The sequence below is a fragment of the Populus nigra genome, chromosome 8 (genome assembly GCF_951802175.1).
Source record: "Populus nigra chromosome 8, ddPopNigr1.1, whole genome shotgun sequence".
NCBI classification, from domain to species: domain Eukaryota; kingdom Viridiplantae; phylum Streptophyta; class Magnoliopsida; order Malpighiales; family Salicaceae; genus Populus; species Populus nigra.
Window position 1 is genome coordinate 2235404 of NC_084859.1, and position 21080 is coordinate 2256483.

General features: G+C 32.4%; 3 protein-coding genes across 5 annotated transcripts; 2 read left to right on the plus strand and 1 right to left on the minus strand.

Moving 5' to 3' along the window:
- Window positions 1–3189: 3189 nt before the first annotated feature.
- On the plus strand, window positions 3190–5918 carry LOC133700684 (uncharacterized). The gene is made up of 4 exons (XM_062124296.1): window positions 3190–3489; window positions 3581–3746; window positions 4701–4869; window positions 5488–5918. The coding sequence occupies exons 1-4, from the start codon at window positions 3277–3279 to the stop codon at window positions 5705–5707; spliced, it is 768 nt and encodes a 255-aa protein (XP_061980280.1). The 5' UTR covers window positions 3190–3276; the 3' UTR covers window positions 5708–5918.
- Window positions 5919–6969: 1051 nt separating this feature from the next.
- LOC133700517 (SUPPRESSOR OF ABI3-5-like) lies at window positions 6970–12823 on the plus strand. The gene is made up of 10 exons (XM_062124080.1): window positions 6970–7151; window positions 7225–7432; window positions 7564–7689; window positions 7780–7944; window positions 9169–9298; window positions 9458–9499; window positions 9877–10167; window positions 10300–10342; window positions 11352–11429; window positions 12488–12823. The coding sequence occupies exons 1-10, from the start codon at window positions 7090–7092 to the stop codon at window positions 12552–12554; spliced, it is 1212 nt and encodes a 403-aa protein (XP_061980064.1). The 5' UTR covers window positions 6970–7089; the 3' UTR covers window positions 12555–12823.
- Window positions 12824–17789: 4966 nt separating this feature from the next.
- On the minus strand, window positions 17790–21080 carry LOC133701694 (serine/arginine-rich splicing factor SC35). Of its 3 annotated transcripts, XR_009843605.1 has the most exons (10): window positions 20923–21080; window positions 20750–20828; window positions 20589–20668; window positions 20436–20502; window positions 20245–20320; window positions 19549–19757; window positions 19263–19446; window positions 18932–19179; window positions 18390–18809; window positions 17790–18293 (listed from the first exon to the last, which is right to left on the minus strand). XR_009843605.1 is itself a non-coding variant. In XM_062125719.1 (8 exons), the coding sequence occupies exons 1-8, from the start codon at window positions 20996–20998 to the stop codon at window positions 19174–19176; spliced, it is 759 nt and encodes a 252-aa protein (XP_061981703.1). In that variant the 5' UTR covers window positions 20999–21080; the 3' UTR covers window positions 18833–19173. The 3 variants fall into 3 exon arrangements, 2 of the variants coding, with proteins under 2 accessions (XP_061981703.1, XP_061981702.1); XM_062125719.1 differs by lacking the exons at window positions 17790–18293; window positions 18390–18809 and having other exon boundaries at window positions 18833–19179; window positions 19549–19743; window positions 20249–20320; XM_062125718.1 differs by lacking the exons at window positions 17790–18293; window positions 18390–18809 and having other exon boundaries at window positions 18833–19179.

A 21080-nucleotide genomic window follows, 5' to 3' on the forward strand; every position in this document is an offset into this window, starting at 1 on the left:
AAGTATTAATCTGATTTAAGTGTAGTTTTTTTTAGATTATTTTTTATAAATTGATTTATTTTTCAATTTTATTATTTGACTTTAGGTTATTGGGCCTTGAACTTCGTGATTTATTCTGTTTTTTTTATAGGGTTATCTTGATCTTATATATCAAGTAATGGGTTTGTCAAGTTAACTCGTGCTAACTTGTTTTATTTCCTGATATTTTTTTGTTTGCTCTCATTCTTTAGCATTAAATTATTGACCCTGAAACCTTTTTTAGTTTTTTTTTATGTGGAGTTATCCTGAATTCAAGCTAGTAAAGTTAGCCTGGACAGACTCGAGTTTTTTTTTCCAATGTTTTTTTATTGATTTAACTTCAATCTCTTTTCTAATTTTATTTTTTTTAATCTTGATCTCATTTCGTGTGTAGTGAGTTAGTCAAGTTGACCCAATTTTTTTTTCAATTTTATTATTTGATATTAAATTATTAGATTTTGAATTTTGTGATTTTTTTTATTTTTTTATACAAAGTTATCGATCTTATATTCTAAATTATGTATTAATTAAATTATCTTGAGTTGATTCATATTCACATCACCTTGCCATATAGTTTTACATTGAAAAACAATTATCTAGTATTCTTGAAATCCAATGTTCATTGAAAAAAAATTATTATAAAAAGTGAGGACCGGTCTTCTTTTAATTCTAAATTTCAAATCACTTAAATTATTGGATTGACTAATTTACACCTTTAATAACTAAACTCATTGATTAGTGAATTTTAAATTGATTTTTTTTATTTTAGAGTAGTTACAGTTGTTTTTAAAATATTTTTTATCTAAAAATATATTAAAATAATATATTTTTTAAAAAAATTATTTTTGAAATTAATGTATCAAAATAATTTAAAAATATCAAAAAAATATTAATTTGAAATAAAAAAATATTTTTTTTCAGATACAAAAATAAATAGGGTTTGAATTAAATAAACAATAACTTTTCCTCTTAAAGACAACAATAACTTTTCCTCTCAAAGATAACAAAGTATTTTTTATTTTAGTTTTTATGAAATTTCTTATAATTCTTAAACAATTATAAAGCAAAATAAATAAGTAAAGCATTTAAAAATTATATATATATATATATATATATATATATATTTCCTTCTGAGTTAATTAAAACATATTAATTAGCACTTGTTTTTTTAGAAATTACACATTTAATTTTTATATTTTCTTTACACATTATACCTTAAAATATTTTGAATATTGTTTTTCCCAAGAAATAGCAACAAAAAAAATAGTATTGAGGCCTTGTTTATTTCACAAAAATTAGTTTCATGAAAATCATTTTTTAAAATTTTTTATGATTATTTGTCATAAGAAAAGTTAGTCAATGGAAAACACTTTCTAGTTAAAGAAAAATTTTATTTGATTTCCAGAAAAGTGTGTTACTTTTATTTTTTATTTTGGATGGAAAATACTTTTCAGAAATTATGAAAAATTTAGAAATATTATGTTACTTGCTGAATATATCAAATTTGGTCCTTAAACTTTTGATTACTATATATTTTATTTTGAATCTTTTTTTTTTGTAATTTCATCCATTAGAATATGATTTAATTTGATTTTTATACCAACTTCGATTTTTATTTTTATGATTGTTATTTGCTTTTCTCGTATTATTTTTTTAATTGAAATTTTTTATCTATCAAATTTGATATTATATTTTTTATTGTTATTTAAAATAATTTATAAAATTATAATTTTTTTAATTTCATTATTTTTCAACTTTCTTATCCGTTAGATTTGATTTCTATTATTTTAATTGTTATTTATTTTATTTCAGATAATTTATGAAATTATATATATTTTTTAATTTTATTAATTTGAAGTAAAGAAAAAAATAAAAAATAAAGTTTTTTAAAACACAAAAACAAATAGGGTTTTAATTAAATAAACAGTAAATTTTCCTCTAAAAAATAACAAGTATTTTTTATTTTAGTTTTTTTGAAATTTCTTATAATTCTTAAACGATTATTATGCACAATAAATAAGTAAAGCGTTTAAGAATTATATATATATATATATATATATATATATATATATATATATATTTCCTTCTGAGTTAATTAAAACATATTAATTAGCACTCGTATTTTTAGAAATTACACATTTAATTCTTATATTTTCTTTACACATTTATACTTTAAAATATTTTGAATATTGTTTTTCTCAATAAATAGCATAAAAAAAAGTATTGAGACCTTGTTTATTTCACAAAAATTAGTTTCTTGAAAATCATTTAAAAATTTTTTTTGTGTTTATTTATCATAAGAAAAGTTAGTCAATGAAAAACACTTTCTAGTTAAAGAAAAATTTTATTTAGTTTTCAGAAAAGTATGATACGTTTATTTTTGATGGAAAATACTTTTTAGAAATTATAAAAAAATTAGAAATATCATATTACTTGCTGCATATATCAAATTTGGTCCTTAAACTTTTGATTGCTATATATTTTGTTTTGAATCTTTTTTTTTAATTTCATCCCTTAGAATTTGATTTCATTTTATTTTTATACCAACTTCGATTTTTATTTTTATGATTGTCTGCTTTTCTCGTATTATTTTTTTAATTGAAATTTTTTATCTAAAAATTTGGTATTATATTTTTTATTTTTATTTATTTTATTTGAAATGATTTATAAAATTATATTTTTTTTTCAATTTCATCATCTTTCAACTTTTTTATCCGTTAGATTTGATCTCTATTATTTTGATTGTTATTTATTTTATTTGAGATAATTTATGAAATTATATTTTTTTCAATTTTATTCTCGTTCAATTTTTTTATTTATAATATTTATTTCTTATTATTTTAATAAACTTGAAAAAACTATTAATAATTTATTTTTGAGCTTATTTTCCATAACATAGTCAAATACTAAAAAATATTTTCAACTTATTTTCTATGATACTACCAAATATTAAAAAATAATTTACTTTTCAGTAATTTATTTTCTAAAAGATTAGTTTAAAAAAATAAATTATTTTCCAGTAAATAAACGAAAAATATTAAATATTTGTTTAACAAAATAATATTAATGAAGCAAGCATGACGGACACTGACTAAGGAATTACCTTATTAATTTTTAATACTAGGTATTAATTTGTTTATTTTGATAAACTAGAAGGGCTATTTTAATACCGTAAACAAAGCGGCAATAATGAGAAACACATAGAAAGAGGAAAGGGAAGAAAGAAGCGATAGACTTTGTCAGAGAAAGGGGAAAAAGATGAGCTTGTCATTGATCCAAGGTTATTCTTCTGCGGAAGAAGAAGCAGCGGCAGCAGCAACTGAAGAGGAAGAAGATTACCAGGATTTTTCAGAAGAAGAAGAAGAAGAAGGGCATTCAGGCAGCCGTTGGAAGGCTTCATACAAAGCACCCACCAATGGATCGTCATCCTCTTCTTCCATCCTTCCCTCTGCTATAGACGCTTTCTCCCAAGTAGTTTATATTTTTTAAAATTTCTTTTCTAGATAAATCCAAGAAAGTGAGATTTAGGGTTTTGTTTCTTTTGTTTTCTTTTTTTCTGGAGGTTTCAGGGCCGCCCCAGTTTCTTAGTAATTCTGTGGAAGAGTATGGGGTTGGAGCTGACCATAATCAGCAACAGCAAGGGAAGCACCGAAAGACATGGAAGAGGAGCAGTAATAATAATAATAATTATAATCAACGCAAGGACAAGAAGAAAGACTTACCTTCTGGTAAGTTACTAATTTTCCCATTTCAAATGGTTGTCGTTTTCATGTATTATTGTCTTTGTATCACACTTAGTAAGCTAAATGTTCTCACCACAATAGCGAGAAGAAAAGAGGGATGGAGGAGGATTATCCTTTTGGTACCCTACCCATCTAGATCTAGAGAACAATGGGGTTTTATTGCTATAAAATGTGCTTCGCCGCCCCCGAATGAAGGGCCAATCTCGTAGTTGCTGGTCTGTAATTTCTGAACTTGGAAAACTTGTTGTTGACATAAAAGCTGCAATTTGGTAGCGACAAGGATTTCGTTTATTACAGGCCTGCTAGTTTATCAGAGAATCTCGTTAGGATGTGCTACCAATGGAGTTTTCAAAATAGTTCCATGACAAATGTTTAAGCTTGAAACTTGATTTTAGTATAGCTGTTAAATTAATGCTGTATGGTGTTCGAAGAGACAAGCTTGATTTGCTTCCTCGAGTCAATAAGGGAAATCAAGTCCATGCCTCTTATATCAGCTTTTATCAAGTCTGCACATTAATGGAACCACACGCTCATTGCTGGAAACCATCTATGCCGTCCATGTAATTATGCAGGTAAACTGTCAAGAGGGTCAAAGCACAATGACCATCTCAATTACCAAATCTCACCATAAAAGAATCACATATATGATATTACTGAAATCATATTACAGCGAAATTATGCCAGAAGTTTATAGAAGTTTGAGAGTGAGCTCTCTGTTACTCCATTATGCCTCAGTCATGATTAAATTTCCCTTCCATTTTCACCACAGTGAGGCTATTACATGCATCTGCTTGATCAATAATGTATGTGATTTCACACTTTTATCTGTCACCAATAGTTTGATGAGTGTTTATTTTGGCTAACCATTTATTTGATCAGAGTCGATGTTGTTCCATATGGAGGACAAAAATTTTCTCATGTGTGTTGTGCACAATGTAGGAGCTGTGGTGGAGGCCAAACCTGTACTTGTTGCAATTAGTGAGCGAGTGAGGAGTGATGTTGGGGCCGGTGAACTTTCACCATCAGTTCCAAGCACTATTGAGGAGGGAGGAAAGCGTATCTCAACTGCTACCAATCCTGCTGCAGAAGATGCTGCAGAGCTACTGAGGTATATCTTCACATCTTTTGCAACATGTATTTAAGCTATGACATGATTTTATAGTTTGTTCTCTCCGTTGCATCACCTCGAGCTGAGGGTATATATTGATGATTTAGATATGTGTGATAAATGGGGATTCCTGTTGGTTGCGGTCGACTGTTATCTTGAAAGAAACTAGTTTGCTTTGGTTAATTATTATTTGGTGTTTGTGCTACAACTTAAAACATACCCCGACCTCCAGTCACAAACTCTTCTTTTCCTCCCTTCTGTGTTTTTCCTGATAAGGTAGTCAACCAATTCCTTTTCTTTGTCTGGTTGAAACCCTTTTACATTTTTCTTGGCATAATCTCCAGCATGTGTTTGCCAAACCTCATTCGATATTTGCCCTTCTAAGGTGGAGTTTTGGAGTTCTGGCTGTAGACAGTAGGACTAGTGGTTCCTGGGCCATTGTATGGCCAGGGGAAAATTAAGGGATTTTGAACTTTGACTAGTACTGACTGAAGAATAAACAAAATCCAGAAGCCTTCGATTCTTCTTGTTTTCTTATAGCCTTGTGATGATTGTTTTAAAGTATCTTAGATTGCGATTAAGTTTCTTCTGTTCTAACGTTCTTCAACCTGGTTCTAGGATGTGCCTGCAATGTGGAATACCCAAGACATTCTCCAGTGCAAGTGGAATGGTCTGTCCTGTCTGCGGTGATCGCCCGCCTAATGACACAAGCAAAGAATCCAAGAAGAAAGGTTCTGCTATCAAAGATAAGGAAAAGAGTAAGAGAATGAAGGGCCAGTCATCTCATGCCACTTGGAAAAGTGAGACAGAGATGCAGCTCAGGCAGCAGTTTGATTAGCCTTGTTTAGAGAATGGCTCCTTGGAAGCCTACGGTGACAGTTGTGTTAGGATCAAGGATCACTGAGGAAAACTGTGTAATCGTTGTAGTTTATTCGACATCTAGCGGTGAAGTAGCTGATTAAATTATATATCAGGGCCTTTCCATTATTTGATGACTTGGAAGTTGTTGCAGTGTTGGTCAATTTCTTCCAAAACATTTGCCATGCAAACATACCTCCATCGAGCTGCTTCATCTGCTCTATTTTACCTCAAATGTAGGTGGGAAGATTTCTGTAAAATGTTAGGATTATCCCATCCGTAGTCCATAAACTACTACACTCTGATCTCAGCCAAACCGACCTTGAAGATGAGAGCACAATTTGCATCATCATGTCAAATCTCATTTTTCAGTGTGCCTTCCCCTGCTGTGTTCGTGGTTGTACTAGGTTGTAAGGTGGCCGCTGTGTTCGTGGTTGTACTAGGTTGTAAGGTGGGTCCTTGCCTTACTGGCATGCCTCTCGCAATAGAGACCTGGAAGGTTGAGATGGTTGTTCGCATGCCTCCGCACTTTTACTGTTCAAAGACACTTTCAAAATCATTTTCAATTGCATTTGAACGAGGGGCGAGCAACGTTTCAGTTTAACTAAATCAAACTTAATTTTCTTACAATTTTGAAATCAAATAATTTAACTAAACTAATAGGTGCGGTTTACATTTTTTACCTTTTAATTGGACTATTTTTCTTAAGAGATTTTGATTCAATGATTTTTTAATTTTTATAAGGTTTTTTCAGTTTGATTTGGTTTGGTTTTAAAATTGATTAATTTTTATTTAAAATTATAATTTTTTAATAAAAAATTTAATTCTACTAATTTTAAATTGGTTTTTATCCCAGTAATTTAGTTAAATAAAAAAATTTTATATTATTTTTAGTGAAATTTTATTTAATACATTATTATATATCTAAAGTTATTGTTTGTTTTTGTATTTAAATTTTTTTTATTTTTTTTGTGTTTTTAAATAATATTAAAAATAAAATTTATAAAATAAAAAATATTATTTTAATATATTTAAAATAAAAAATATTTTAAAAAATATTCGTACAACGTTACTAAACGCCCTACAAATCCAACTCCTCCATCCCCGTTGTGACTTTCAGAATGATATTAATAGTGACCGAAGTCCTTAATTAAAATTAAAAATAAAATAATTACAAAAAAAATTGTTTAATTGTAAAATTAATTACGTAGGTGGTGGGTCCTTTCGAGGTTTGCCCACACCCAAAATATTAATGCGACGACACTGCTCCAGCCTTTGCCCGATCGATAGCCGGCAAGCGAAGTCCAATTTCCTTCATAAATCTGTCTCTCTCACAGAGCAACTCATAAAATCTTGCGAAGAATGGAGGGCAAGCGAAAGCGCCCGTTCCTTGAAGACATTGAAGACGATGACAAATCCAACAAGTAATTCCACTAATTTTTTTTATTTCATTCTTCAAATTTTCAGCTAATGATTTTTTTTTTTTGTAATTTGTAGGCAGAAGAAGGTTAGATTTCCTAAAGGGAAGAAGGTGAAGAGTGTGGATGAAAGAGTTGACAGGGGCAAAGCTGAAGAAGAAGGTCCAAGTGACTTGAAGGATCCTCGTCTCGCAGCTAAGGAGCGTGCGATGCTTCGCAGTCTGATCACCGATGAAGGTTTTAGTGGAGATATTAATGATGCCTCTGCTGCTGAAGTCGTTTATGAGGTAGCGTTAGGGTTAGGGTTGGGGGTTGGGGTTACGACTTGTTTCGTTATCAATTTTTTGGTTACATTTTCGGGGGGGGGGGGGGGGGGGAGGGGATGTATACCTGATGATGAGGGGTTTTGTTTTTGCAGGAAAATGAGAATTTCGTGGAAGATGGGATTCAGATAGAACCGTTTAATCTCGAGAAAGAGAGAGAAGAAGGTTATTTTGATGCTGACGGAAATTTCGTGGAATATATAAATGAAAATGAAATCAAGGTTAAGCAACTTTGTCTTACTGGCTGACTGCATTCTTGCTTAAGATTAAAAAAGCGGTGTTTATAATCTTTGTGCGTGGGTTCATTGCAGGATGCGTGGCTGGATAGTGTTCAAGTTCATGAAAGATATGTTGGAAAAACCTCTGTGGCAAGTATTAATGAAGATGATGAGAAAGATGATGGCCGTGACCTATCTTCTGAAGAAATTGGAATGATGAAGAGCCGGATTGCCAACTTGCTTGAGCCGGGAGAAACGGTAAACCTGACTGAAGCTTAATTCATGGATTGTCTTAGCTTTTTTAAGTAGTTTGTTGTTTTATTTGTTGGACTTTAGCTGATGAAGTGCCTGTCTTGTTGTTTTTTTGGACCTTTTTCCAACTAAGAAGCAACTCGAATAAGGAAGTTTTTATAGTGCTTACAGCAATTGTTCTTGAATTAAGAGTAGAACATGCATTTTTAAGTTGCTATGCTGGCTAACTTAGCATTTCTTAGTACTGTGCTTTTATGTTCTATAGTGTAGTTTAATCACATTCAGCATAATGCACTGAGGAAGATACTGTATTAGAATTGTTCGACTTGTTTTGCAATATGCCATGGATAAGTGTCATACTGTAACTACTGTGCAAGGACATGGTATTATCAAAAGCTTAGATATATTGAACCTGAAGTCCATGCTTAGAGTTGCATATGGTTAATTGTTCATTTGAGAGTAATGCAAGATGGTTATCTAGGTTTCAATAAGAAATTCATGCAGGCTAACTATGAATTTGCACCATTAAGGTTTTTTGCTTGTGCTGAGGCAGAGGTTTGGAGAATTAGGGATTTTTTTATGGGTTTGAGTTTAGAGAAGTAGAGTTGATAAGGTTCTTGTTTTAGAAGAAACTGGAGTTGATTTCTGCGAGCAGAAACCCGAGATGAATGTAGCAAGAAGATTTTGGAAGAACAAAGGAATATAATAATATCTAGAGAAAAGAGAGGGATGCTCTCTTTGCAGGAATCAAGCTAAATCATAGTTACTCAATTTCATAGGTTTTGTTTTATACCATTATCAAATCCAGAATTATTACATAGAATAGGTTTTGTTTTATACCATTATCAAATCCAGAATTACTACATAAAATAGGTTTTGTTTTATATAGACACCAAATCCTAATGATTCCAAGCAAATAAGAAATAGGTATCCAAATAGGTATAGAATCATATGTGATTAGAATTACTAGATAAACTGGTATTTCACGAATTTATAGTTGAATTAAATTAAAATAATCTATAAATTTCTTAGTGCTACTGGATTTCTGAATGATGCGGTCAAGGAGAGAGAAATTTATAATTGACTCTCTGTTTGTTTCATGCAAAATAAATTATCTTTGGAAGTATTGTAGATGAAAAGCAAGTACTTGGTGTTTGGTGTGTATGGAGAACTGAGTGTTATGGAAGAAAAGATGAGAATTAATTAGCGTAGGGGTCCTTTTGTTGACAGGTTTTGCAAGCTTTGAGAAGGTTGAAAGGAAGATCAAATAAGAGCAAGGAGAAGATGTCCACTGAGACACAACTTCTGTTTGACCAGCTAACTGAAGATGCCAACAAGCTGTTGGATCATGGCGAGTACAGTTAAGTGTTTCTTTTTTTTGCTCTTTCTTAAGATTTCATTGAAGGTAAAAGTACACCTGACTATTTATGATGTCCATTTGGTCATCATTTTTGTTTGTTGAGACCCCTGCTCTCCATAGTTTTGGCCACACTCACTGATTTAATCATCCACTGTGCAGATGTATATCACGACAAGCAAGAGGTTTTCAAGCGTGAGGCAGGTTAGGACACTATATGATAGTTTTCCTTGTCCTTATTTATGTTTTCCTTGTCCTTATTTATGTTACCAGTGATACTTTTTCCAGTTCTACTTTTGAATAGAAGAATCAGGATATCATTATGTGGCGTGTCATATAATATGCAACTATTTGTGTTGTCTTAGTTGGATTGTCATTGGATATTTTTCAGATGGTCAACTGATTAATATACCACAACAATGTGTTGTCTATACATGTTATGAGTTGTGATTTCAGGATGATGAGTTTTAGAAAATCTTCTATCTGCAAAAAGTTTCATCACCACCTCTTCATGCACTTTTGCTGTACTGTGGAAATTCTTTCTCAGTGTTTATTGAATAATTTTTTGCAATGTTCTTTAGAAGGATATGAAAGATTAGCCATAGCTAGGGGGAAGGTGGCAGCCATCAGTGAAGGCCTAGAGGATTCTGGTAATGGCATGGAGAAGGGCTTGTCCTCTGGTGTGACTGGTCTTGGTGCGGCCTCATCAGCTCCCTCTGAGGGGGACGTGGGTCCTTCAATCCCAAGTGTATCTACTGCAGAGATCTCAGGCTGTGATGGTGATGCATTTGACATGTTTGGGGATGATGAGGATAATGCCACTGCTATTGCAAGTCAACCATCATCAGATGGTCTTAATGCCATTTCTGGAGGTAAGCTTTTATGATTAGCTACGATGATTGTAGAAATTTTGGGATGAAATAGTAATAGCTTAGTCAGTTGTGCAGATGAAGTAGTTATGCATCCTGTGCTTGGTCTTATGTTTCTTATTGCTTGTTATGCAGCTGGATCTTTGCAAAATGATTATGTCTATGACGAGACTTCAGGGTACTCTCTCCCTCTCTCTTTCCAGGCTTTTAAGTAAATTGCAATAGAATTTCTTATAGTTATAGTATTTTATGTATCGTTGATCTGTTTGCAACGTGTTTTCCTGTTCTACCTTGATAATCTTCCATAGTTTTGGTAGTATTTAGGATGTGGTATTGGTGCAAAATTTATTCCCCAGCTTTTGAAGCTGTAATGTTTTTATATGCTCCAACTATTGAAGTTGAAGAAAAGAAGGTGTTAGTTCAAAATTCACAACCCAACTTTCTAAGCGATGCTGTTGTTTCTGTTCCAAATATTCAAGTGAGAAGTTTTACAACAAAGTTGGTTGTTAATTTTTTTAAAGCTTTATAAAGCAGGGTCTTATCTGAGTTTGATTCGTTTCAGAATAACAGAAACCAGTTTTTTTTTTAATGGATGTTTCTATGCAATGAGAACACACTAATATTAATTTGTAGAACTGTCAAAATAACTCCTAATTCAATAGACTAGGTATAGTTGTGTGTCCAATTACTTAGAACAACTGTTTCCTTTATGATTTTATTCTGTCCATTTTTAAAGATGATCGCCATTAGGCCTTTTTCTCTTTGATGATATTCCCATACATGTTTTAATTTGTCTTTTGATATACTTTAGAGCATTGTGGGTAAACATTTTGATTGTTTTTTCATGGACTTTTTTAACTTGTAAAGAACATCTTCGATAATCCATATTTTAATTGACTTGTCATTTTCTTAAATTTTTATGTCTTCTTGTTGCTTTTGACTTGTGATTTATTCAAGTTAATCATGTTACAGATATTTGTTATTCGGGCTAACAATGTTTTTTGCACCAATCTTACAATTGAGTTTAATTTGTGATAATTATCCAGTCATTAATTCTGTAAACACTTGTATCTTTCACTTTTTGATTTTCCCAGGGACATGGGGTAGCAGAAAATATGACCACAGTATTGTTATATACACTTAGGGTTTGCATAGAAGTTAAACTAACATTAAATTTCCTTTGCCAGTTACTACTACAGCAGCAGTTTGGGATATTATTATGACCCATCTACAGGACTGTTCTGCCAGGCAACATCAGGGCAATGGTAATTAACTCGCAATTTCTTTCAATTATATTATTAATTTTACTTGACTCTGCTTTCCTTTGTGGATTAGCTTTTAAAGTAACTCACTTGTGTTAGAAGAAACTTCCGACTTTATGATTTAGGTGTTGCGCTTTGCTTTCCTTGTATTGATACCCACACATAGGAAAGGTGAGAGTACTGTGGAGGGACATCAGATGGGTCCAACTCACACTTGATATGTGCTTAGAAAATCAGATCATGTACCAGGTGCTAGTATGTACTAGCACATGAGATACGAAATTCAGGCTGGATTGGTTCAACTTCTTGCCATCACTTCCCGCACTTCCATTTATGGAGCAACTTAGATCATTGCCTCTCCTCCTGATGAGAGCCATATTTAATTAAGGCTTTAGATGTGTTGAGCTCATTAATTTTGTCAATCTGGGGAGTTTTAAAGCTGTGTGCACTAAGTCTTTTCTTTTATGCTACGGAAATGATTGGCAGGAGATTTATACCAGGATTGTTAAGAGATTTATACAAATGATTTGCTATACAGCTAGGAAGACTTTTCACCATTGCAATTTATGTTTATCTTATCTTATTACTGCTTAGCATCTACAGATCCCCGGTGAATGATAATGCCCATTGGGAATAGGGGGAATAAAGAATCCAATGTATCTCCTCTTCTCTGCTAAGCATGGTAGAGGAGAATGCAATTTGACTTGTCTCCTACTTTTGAACCAAAAGAAAAGGAAAGATGAAAACTGACTCCCCTCTGGAGTGTCGAGAGAAAACAATTCTTAATTGTTGGTAAAAAAAATAAAGCAGCTGAAAAAGACCAGCCATGGTAAGGAAGAAGGGGGGACAAGCACACTTGGAGAGCGCAATACACTGGAGCTCCAAGCATTCTTTCCTTTGGATCATAAATTAAGTAGAACCTTAAGTTAATAGTTGATTAAGTTTGAATGAATGGAATCTATTTTAGTTGGTAGCAGTCGTTGAATGAGATATCTACAGCATGTGTTTGCAATAGTACATGGCCCTTACACTAATTGTTTTTCCTTTGTTTCTTGTGTTAGGTACTCCTATAACGAGGAAACCGGCACGTACAGTGAAATTCAGGAGGTTGCATCCAATGCAAACTAAAGCAACTGATTTTGTTACTTGTTTGAGGAGAGTCTGTACAGGTTTAAAGTGACTCTGAAATCAGGTATCTGATAGATCTGACATAACCTCTGTTCTTAATGCTAGTGGTCTGACCCATGGACTGATCTTTCATTTTGGTAGATGAGCTGAAATTTATACAAGCGTATCTTAACTTATTACAAATTTCTGGAGATTTGCATCCCATCAATTGGATGGCTTCCCTTTGGGTTTGACATCCATTATTGAGGGATCCACTCTCTTGTTTGGAAGCTGCTTTTTCTGGTGCCTTGTTTATTCATTCATGCTGGTTGATTCTTCTAGAAGTGCAAAATAATAGGCACTGCTGCTTGTCGTGAACTTTGTGTATTAAAATTGAAACTATTACAATGCTAAAGGGATATAGAATTAGAAAATATTATCCTTTGAAAGATGAAAATAATTTTTTAAAAAATATTATTACAAAATGATGACCTTTCCAATAAAAATAATATTTTTATTTATGTAAATAAATAACTATTTTTATTTATGTAAATAAATAACTGTTTTTATTTATGATTTAATTGTTTGACAAGAGTTAATCCATTCAAATTGAAATCATTACCAATTATATATATATATATATATATATATATATATATATATATATATATATAAAAAGAAAAGATAGGAGTGAATTCACACAAATTGAAAAGATTAAAAATCATTAAAAATTTTTTGAGGAATCTCTCCTATCGTTCCTCGGTTCGTTTCTTTTCTATCAAAAGATGTATGCACGCATCAACTTCTTTCCTTTTTATTTATGGGAGAATATTGATCCTTTTTGAGTTTTAGAAGTTTCTTTTTTAAATTATTTTTTAAATTTTAAATTAATATTTTTTGTGTTTTCAAATTGTTTTAATATATAATATAAAAATATTATTTTAATATATTTTTAAATAAACTATATTCTCATATTGGAATTACCGGTTCACCCTAAAGCTTTCACATAGCATTAAAAAAAAAAAAAAAAAAAAACCCAGAAGCCATGCCTTTCCTCTCCATAGATCCAAGTGATGGCTCCTAGCAAAATCCATCCCTCATTTGTCCTAAGCTTTCAAAATATCATGCATTTACAACTGACATCAATGACGTTGTAGTCTCAGCACAAATCATGGAAGTGGATTCGCTCCTCTCCAGCGCCTCGTGCTTGATTGTTACTGATTTGGAGGTGTGTTTTCTTCTCATGAGGGATTAACCTCTTACTGTTTCCTCTCTTTTCTATAAAGAAATGAGTTTCGGCATAAAGTGAGTTTTATAATTCAACTGAAACGACTCGTAATAACTTTTTGGCGGTTAGGTTTAGAATTATTCTTTTACGAAACACTTTTTTAATTTTAATTTAATTATGGTTTAGAAAAAATAGATTTAAAAGAATGTGTATTTGACTGATATGGGTTTTTACATGTAAAAAAAAAATGAAAAAACATATTTTTATAAATAAATAAAAATAATGTTATATTATTTTAAAATCAAGATTTCATATGCAAATGAAATCATTGCAAAAAAAATTCAAGTTATTTAACTAACCAAATTATTTTTTTAATGTGATTGAGAAAAAGTACAGGCTACCACAAATTAAAACAAAAACAATTAAACACAAAAGGTAAATGTATTGTACCTATACACATATTTTTCTATTCACCACCATAGTAAAATGACACTTTTATCCTTTGTCAAAAAATCATAAGCCATAGTTTTGGAGGTATTCTTGTCTTTTTATACAATTCATTGGGCATTTAATAATTGTGTATGGGTATTTATGTCTTTTCTAATTTTTAAATATTTAAATTATTTAACTACCTCTAATTTCGAAACAAATTAAAACGGTTAGCTAAGGGTATTTTTGCTTTTTTTATATAGTTGAAAACCTTCTTTGCCCTCGCAGTTAAGGAGAGATGAACCGTTGACCAAAAGATATTTGGATCTTTTCAAATATGTTTTATGGTGAATCTCACATGCATGGGATAATTTGATCTTTTTCTCTTGAAATATTAATTTGTTATTCAATAAAGCTCTCGACGCGTGAAAACCACACATCAGAGTGTGGGAAGCGTCACGTACAGTGCCTCGTGGTGACAGAACAAGCCTTTCGACCATCTCATTGGATGTGTCGCGCTCCTTTTCCACCAGGTGCAGCGCATGTGGTTTTAGGTGTGGTTGTTTGTTGTCGTTCCCTTATCTATTCTTTTCTTTTTTATTATTTTCTCTTTCTTTCCAAAAAAATACAAGTTTGTCCTCTTTTGGTTTGTTTTTTCAATTTCAATCTTTATTCTTTTGATATTTGATTCTTTTTTTTTGACCATTTTATAAAAAAATTATTTGTTTTCAATTTAATCCTTCAACTCTAATTAGGCATATTTTTTTTTCTCATTCAGTTCTTATTGGTTGAATTCTAATTTCTTTTCTTGGTCATTTAGTGAAAGTTTTTTTTATTTTCAATCTAGTCCTCAATTCTAATTTGTCAAGTGTAATATTTTTCAATTTGATTCTTCTTCTTTTATTTTTTATTTTTTTCCTTTACCTTTTTATTAAGATTATAGTGGTTTTTAATTTCATCCTTCAATACAAGTTTTTTTTTTCTCATTTAGTTGTTATACTTTTATTTTTTTATTTTGTTAATTTTTTTTTTGTTCAATTTAACCTCTAACCAAAGAATTTTCCATGCCTTCTATTTTTATTTTTATTTTCACTCATTCTTTTAATTGCTAAATTTTATTTTAAATCCTTTCATTCAAATTTATTTCCTCTCGATTTCATCATTTAATATTTGATTTGTTGAGGGTTTGACTTTTCAGTTTTGTCATGTGTAGTGCTTTTGATGCGATGACTCGTGTCGTGGGTTGTTGAAGTTATCTATGTCATGGCTTTTAAACCCGATCTAGGGGTCAATCCAAGGCAAGACACTAATCATAAGCTAAGTGGGTTGACCCGAGTAAGGTTGTTTGACCCAGATCAACCCCTTTTATAAACATATAAAAATAATATCATTTTTTTTAATAAGATCGAAAGGTTTTTTAGTAGGTTTGTCCACAATTAATCAGGTTGTGGGTTAATTCTATTTTTTTTAATGAAATTAGACCAAGTTAATCCCCTTTTATTTTTGTTGGGACATGGCTTGGTCTAGGCCCTTGATCACTTAGGTAACAAGTCAAGCTGTTGGAATTGTTTGGTTTTAAATAGATTATCTATCAGATTATTTCAGTCTCATTACCAAGGTTATAAGTTTTAAGGGTTAACCCGAGTTTGCTTGTCTCTTATTATTTAGCTTATATATTTATCATGCATCCTCGGATTTGCTCAACTCAAGTTTTTTTTTTATCTAATTATATATTTTTTATGGATTGTTTTCGAGATCAACATTTTTTTAACAAAAAAAACAATTTCCATTATTGCTATCTTTTTTTATCATTTCATTAAAATAAAATCAGCTTATTCAAGTTATAACCCGGTGCACATTCTCTTCTCTTTTTTTTTTGTTATTTTATTTGTTTTCAATTTAACCTTTTAATCAAATAATTGTTCCAACCTCTAATTTATTTTTTAATTCAATTTTCATTCTCAATTAATTTTTTTAAATTCTTATATATAATTGATTTTTTTAAATATTTTTTTATATTTTAGATCCTAATTTTTTTTTAAAAAAATATCACATACTTTTCATGTCAAACTCGTATCAAATCCCAAGTCAAGTATTAAGTTATTTTTTATAATTTTATAATATATAAAAATAACTTTGTTTTTTATTAAAAAAATCATAAGTTTTGGTGAAGGTTTTTTTAACTAATTGGTGAGCTATTATTTTAGCTTAGTAGTAAAAACTTGAAATCAAAAAATTTACAAATTTACTCTTTTATGGTATCAAATTCAACCTTTATGGTTACTAATATAATAATTACTAGAGAATTATATGGTCATTAATTTTAAAAACTATAGAATTAATTAAAATACATACAAGGTAACTCAAACATTCATGTTAATAAAAAAAAATTATTCCGTTTAAAACCTAGGTTATTAATTTTTTATTTATTTAAAATACACTTGTACCATCTCATCCAAGAAATCGAGTTTAAACCTCCACATTCTAATCAAATATATATTTAATGGAAAGAAGAGACCATCGAAATCATAGAATCGTCAAAATAGATTTGATCAATCTCAGAATAGTTTACTTGGAAACGAAACAAGGAGCAGGTTATCCCGACTACAAGTTTGCATGATTAATCTCCTTCGAAGAATCAAAGGGAGGCAGAAACATCCCAATGCCTAACAATTTGGTGCCTCTGCCATTGCCATTTAAAATCCATGAAAATAAACAAGAAGCACTCCCATTATTCTCTCTAGAAAAAACAGCAAAATTCAGAACTATTTTCTCACTACAAAATGCATTTTTCTTTTCACAGGATATTGCTACACTGAAGCAGTTAAGTCTTGAGTTTATTGCTCATAAGAATAAACAGTTCCCAAGTTCTTTCAGAAAATTGAATTCAACAAGCTGAAGGCTGATGGTATCTTAATTTTCCCAATCTAAAGCCTCTACAGTCACTTTTGCATAACATTGCCTAAACCACCAGTCATCATTTCTAAAATGGCACATAACAATGACAAGTCTCACAAAAAGTTGTGATGAAACAGTTCCAACTGCAGACTACGCTAGATTAAATGCCTAAAAGAGTTAAAAGTTAACTCATTTTGAGATGGTCAATCAGGACTAAGAAAAACACCAGAACCAAATAACATATGAAAATGAATTTTTTTTAACAAGCTGACCAGTGCTTGTTCGGAATTTTGGTGCAGACTTTTCAAGTGTTTTTCACTTAAAAATGCATCCAAAAGATTTTCTTTTTCATTTTTTTTTCATTTTTGATATGAAAAAAACACTAGAAAAAAATCAATTTGATGCCTTTTTAAGGCAAGTGCAATTTTAAAAAGAACTAAAAACCAGAAGCTACCGCACTCCCAGACAGGTTCTTATGCCTTGGTCAAAATTCACACAAGACAAATACCAACAGTAAAAAGGCACAGTTATTCAATTCTCTAAAAAGCATTCTGGTTCTTGGTGAGAAAATTTTCTCTACAGGTTATGCTTGCATGGCAATCTACACAAGGGAACACAAAGCTAAACCCATTGAAACAGCGAGATGATACTGTGAACAGATCACAAATGCAGTTAGTGATGTAATAATACTACCAACCAACTAGTTCAAAGAACATACAATAAGCACACTCAAAAGTGTTTAGAAGATACAATCTAGATAAAGCACAAGGACCAGGTGGCAGATGTACAATCCAATACATAAGAAACCCTAACAAAAAAGAATAAAATAAGGGTTAAGAAACAGCAGTTATCTTTCCCTAATGGGCATAAAATTTGACTGGAGCATGATAAAAAAAATAAAAAAAGCAAATTGCAAAGCAACTTTTTCCAAACAAAGTATTGCAGTGAAGTGGATGACATGGCAAAGCATACAACTTATGGAACTGACAGCAAGCCAGCAACACAGCAAGGTAGCAGCCACCACCAGTATCAAAAGTGCTAGTACCATTACCGAACCAACCCCATCATGGAGGGCAGCAACTGACCGCTACAGGTGATTATTCACTAATACTTGCATAAGTTACGGACCGACCAATATCATACAACAGAACAGGCATCAGCCATCACTTCAACAGCTACAGTCACGGACTTGTATGCTTACTTCACTACATTGAGCAACATTAGTTAAAAGGTTATATTGGTGGCGTTAAGCATGGCAAAGTCTTATGCCCCAAACAAATAATAGGCAGAATCATGTTAACCTGGCCTGTAAAAAACTGCGGCTGCAAAATTCAGAACTGCATATTATGTCTCATACTATGTATCAGTATGAGATCTATTAACAGGTCCACTTCATTTGCAGCATCAGCTACAGGCTAAACACGATCATCTTGTGTCCACCTTCTATACCATCACAGCAACTACCACCCCCATCTCAGGACCAATAATTTCAAGATAAACAAAGACCAGAAGATAATCAGGTCAAGCATCAGACACCAGAATGACACGATTTGTTTTGAAATCAGGGGTGGACGTTTTTTTATCTTACCACTCATCAGAAATTTAGAGAAATCACAACCACGATCATCCATCTATGTTTTACAAACAGCATCAACAGCTACAATATCCACAATATCAACATCCTGGCCATCTGCCCCACGTCAATCTTTTCCGGAACAAAACTATAAAATTCAATGAATGCACGTGTTAAATCAGCCTTCTCATGCAATAAATCACACCCACACAAAACATGATCCCAAATCCAAGAGAACAAAAGAAAATCAAGCACAATAATGTGGCTTACAACTCAAGTCTTTCATGGAGAGTAAAGTATCAGCCTACAAACTATAAAGTCCATACAAGGCAAACCCACCAAGTTAATTAGAGATGCATTGGGTTCAACATAGAAATATATAAGTACCAAACCAGTTCTTAAAACCTGACCAGAACATATTCAACGATTAAAAGAGAGTTCAGCTGTAGCGACGTGACCATCAGATTGGCACTAGTCAAAGTGCCACAAAAGATCCATTCAACCCTCAAAGCTCATTCCTACACAATGAAAAAACAGAACCAGCCAGTTAAGAAATCCTCATATGCACTCAATAAATGGGAGCATGAGGAGAACAACTCACATCAACATCTGAATTTCGAGGGGATGGGCTACGAGACGCAGCAGGCCGACCTCGTGGAGAAGCACTTCGAGGGGTTGGAGACCCACCATCACGGCTGCGTCTATCAGGGCTTTCACCTTTCACAGGGGAATTCTTACGTGGGGAAAAACTCCTTCGAGGTTCCAGGCTCCGCCGAGGGGAGAGACTGAAATATTACCAAGACCATTAAAAAGATACAGTAACAACAAGAAGACAAAGCTATCAGCTTAAAATTGACAACAATGCACTAATAAGCAAAGATGTAAACCTGTCCCTAGATCGGCTGCTACTTCGCCGCTCATCATCATAACGGCTTCTACCACGTCCTCTGGAGTAATCAGGACTGGCACTGCGACTCCTGCTCCGTCTACGATAATCTTTGTCCTTTGCACGGTACCTGTCACGGTCAGACCTGTCCCTGTCCCTGCTTCTGCTCCTACTTCTCTTCCTAGAGTCCCTATCTCTAGAGTCATCTCGGTACCTGAAGATATTAATTAATAGGTTCCACACCAAGAAACAATAAAACAACACAGTGACAACATGCTCAATCACAAACATATACCACCAACAAAAACCCTCTCCACCACAAAATTTTGCACCTAGAGATTAAACCAGAACAGCAAAAGCTAATTTGACATTAAAGTGCAGAAACATATTTTACTAAAGCAAATTTCAAAGGGTAAAAAACCATGAAGTGCTATTGTAACAAGAAAAAACAGTAGATTACAGGGAAAAGAAAAGCATAAAAGGCAGAATTTTGTAGAGAGCAAGCTAATAACAGCAGAACCTATCAATTGCAAGAGGTTCTTGGGATCTAAATGCATAAAGATAGATGTTAAGGGACATTCTAGTTACCTCAGAATTCAGAGGTCAGAACAGCTACCGTACTAGAATAATCTTGGGAAGCTATATTTATAAACTAATCAATAACTCACTAAAAAAGGAAAAGAAAGCGCACAAAAAGGTACCTTCTCCGAGGGCTGCGACTTCTGGACCTGTGCCTTGATTTTGAAGGCGTTTCAACAATCCTTCCCTTATGACTGATACAGAAATAAAGAGGCAATTCAGAATTCAAGGAACCATAAACATAGCGGCTACAATTAAAAAATCAACACAGCAGTTATCATAACAAACAATTCATGACCCGGAACTTACATCCTCTCAGCCTTGGGCCCATATTTTGCAAACTGAACTGTTATTTCGCGACCATCAACAACCCTCCCTGAAAAGAAAAACAAACAAAAACCTTAAATAATCCAATATGCTCAACCAGATAAAAATGTAAATAAAGAGGAAAAGGGAGTATACCATCTAGCCTTTCCACTGCCTTCTGAGCTTCATCAGCGTATTTGTAGCGCACAAATGCAAAGCCCCTCGATTCCCCAGTTCTAAACGACCAAGAACAACAACTTTAAGTAAAACAAAAAAAAAGGAGAGAGAGCTGTGAAGAAGGTGACTACAATAACAACCTTCGATCTCTAGGGATGAAGATGTCAACAACCTTGCCGTACTTGTCGAATAGCGGAAACAGATCATCAGCAGTAGTACCTGATAACATAAACCAAATCATACATACATACATACATATATACATACATAAGCAGACAAAGACAATGAGAGGCAGGGAGGTAGTGGAGCTTACGGAAGGTGATGTTGAGGACGAGAAGAGAGTATGTGTCGGCGATGTCTGGAGGGCCAGACCTGCCGAAGTGAGACATCTTTTGCAGAGAGAGTTAGGGTTTGCGGTTCAGAAAGAGATTGAGAGAACTTTCTTGAAAATAATTTTGCTGGGGTTATTCA

Coding starts and splice junctions, on each gene's coding strand:
- LOC133700684 (XM_062124296.1), top strand. CDS start 3,277: ATGAGCTTGTCATTGATCCAAGGTTATTCTTCTGCGGAAGAAGAAGCA. Junction 3,490..3,580: donor CTATAGACGCTTTCTCCCAA/GTAGTTTATATT, acceptor TTTTTTCTGGAG/GTTTCAGGGCCGCCCCAGTT. Junction 4,870..5,487: donor GATGCTGCAGAGCTACTGAG/GTATATCTTCAC, acceptor ACCTGGTTCTAG/GATGTGCCTGCAATGTGGAA.
- LOC133700517 (XM_062124080.1), top strand. CDS start 7,090: ATGGAGGGCAAGCGAAAGCGCCCGTTCCTTGAAGACATTGAAGACGAT. Junction 7,152..7,224: donor GACGATGACAAATCCAACAA/GTAATTCCACTA, acceptor TGTAATTTGTAG/GCAGAAGAAGGTTAGATTTC. Junction 7,690..7,779: donor TAAATGAAAATGAAATCAAG/GTTAAGCAACTT, acceptor GGTTCATTGCAG/GATGCGTGGCTGGATAGTGT.
- LOC133701694 (XM_062125718.1), bottom strand. CDS start 20,998: ATGTCTCACTTCGGCAGGTCTGGCCCTCCAGACATCGCCGACACATAC. Junction 20,669..20,749: donor TTCATCCCTAGAGATCGAAG/GTTGTTATTGTA, acceptor TTGGTCGTTTAG/AACTGGGGAATCGAGGGGCT. Junction 19,447..19,548: donor AGCAGCCGATCTAGGGACAG/GTTTACATCTTT, acceptor GTAATATTTCAG/TCTCTCCCCTCGGCGGAGCC.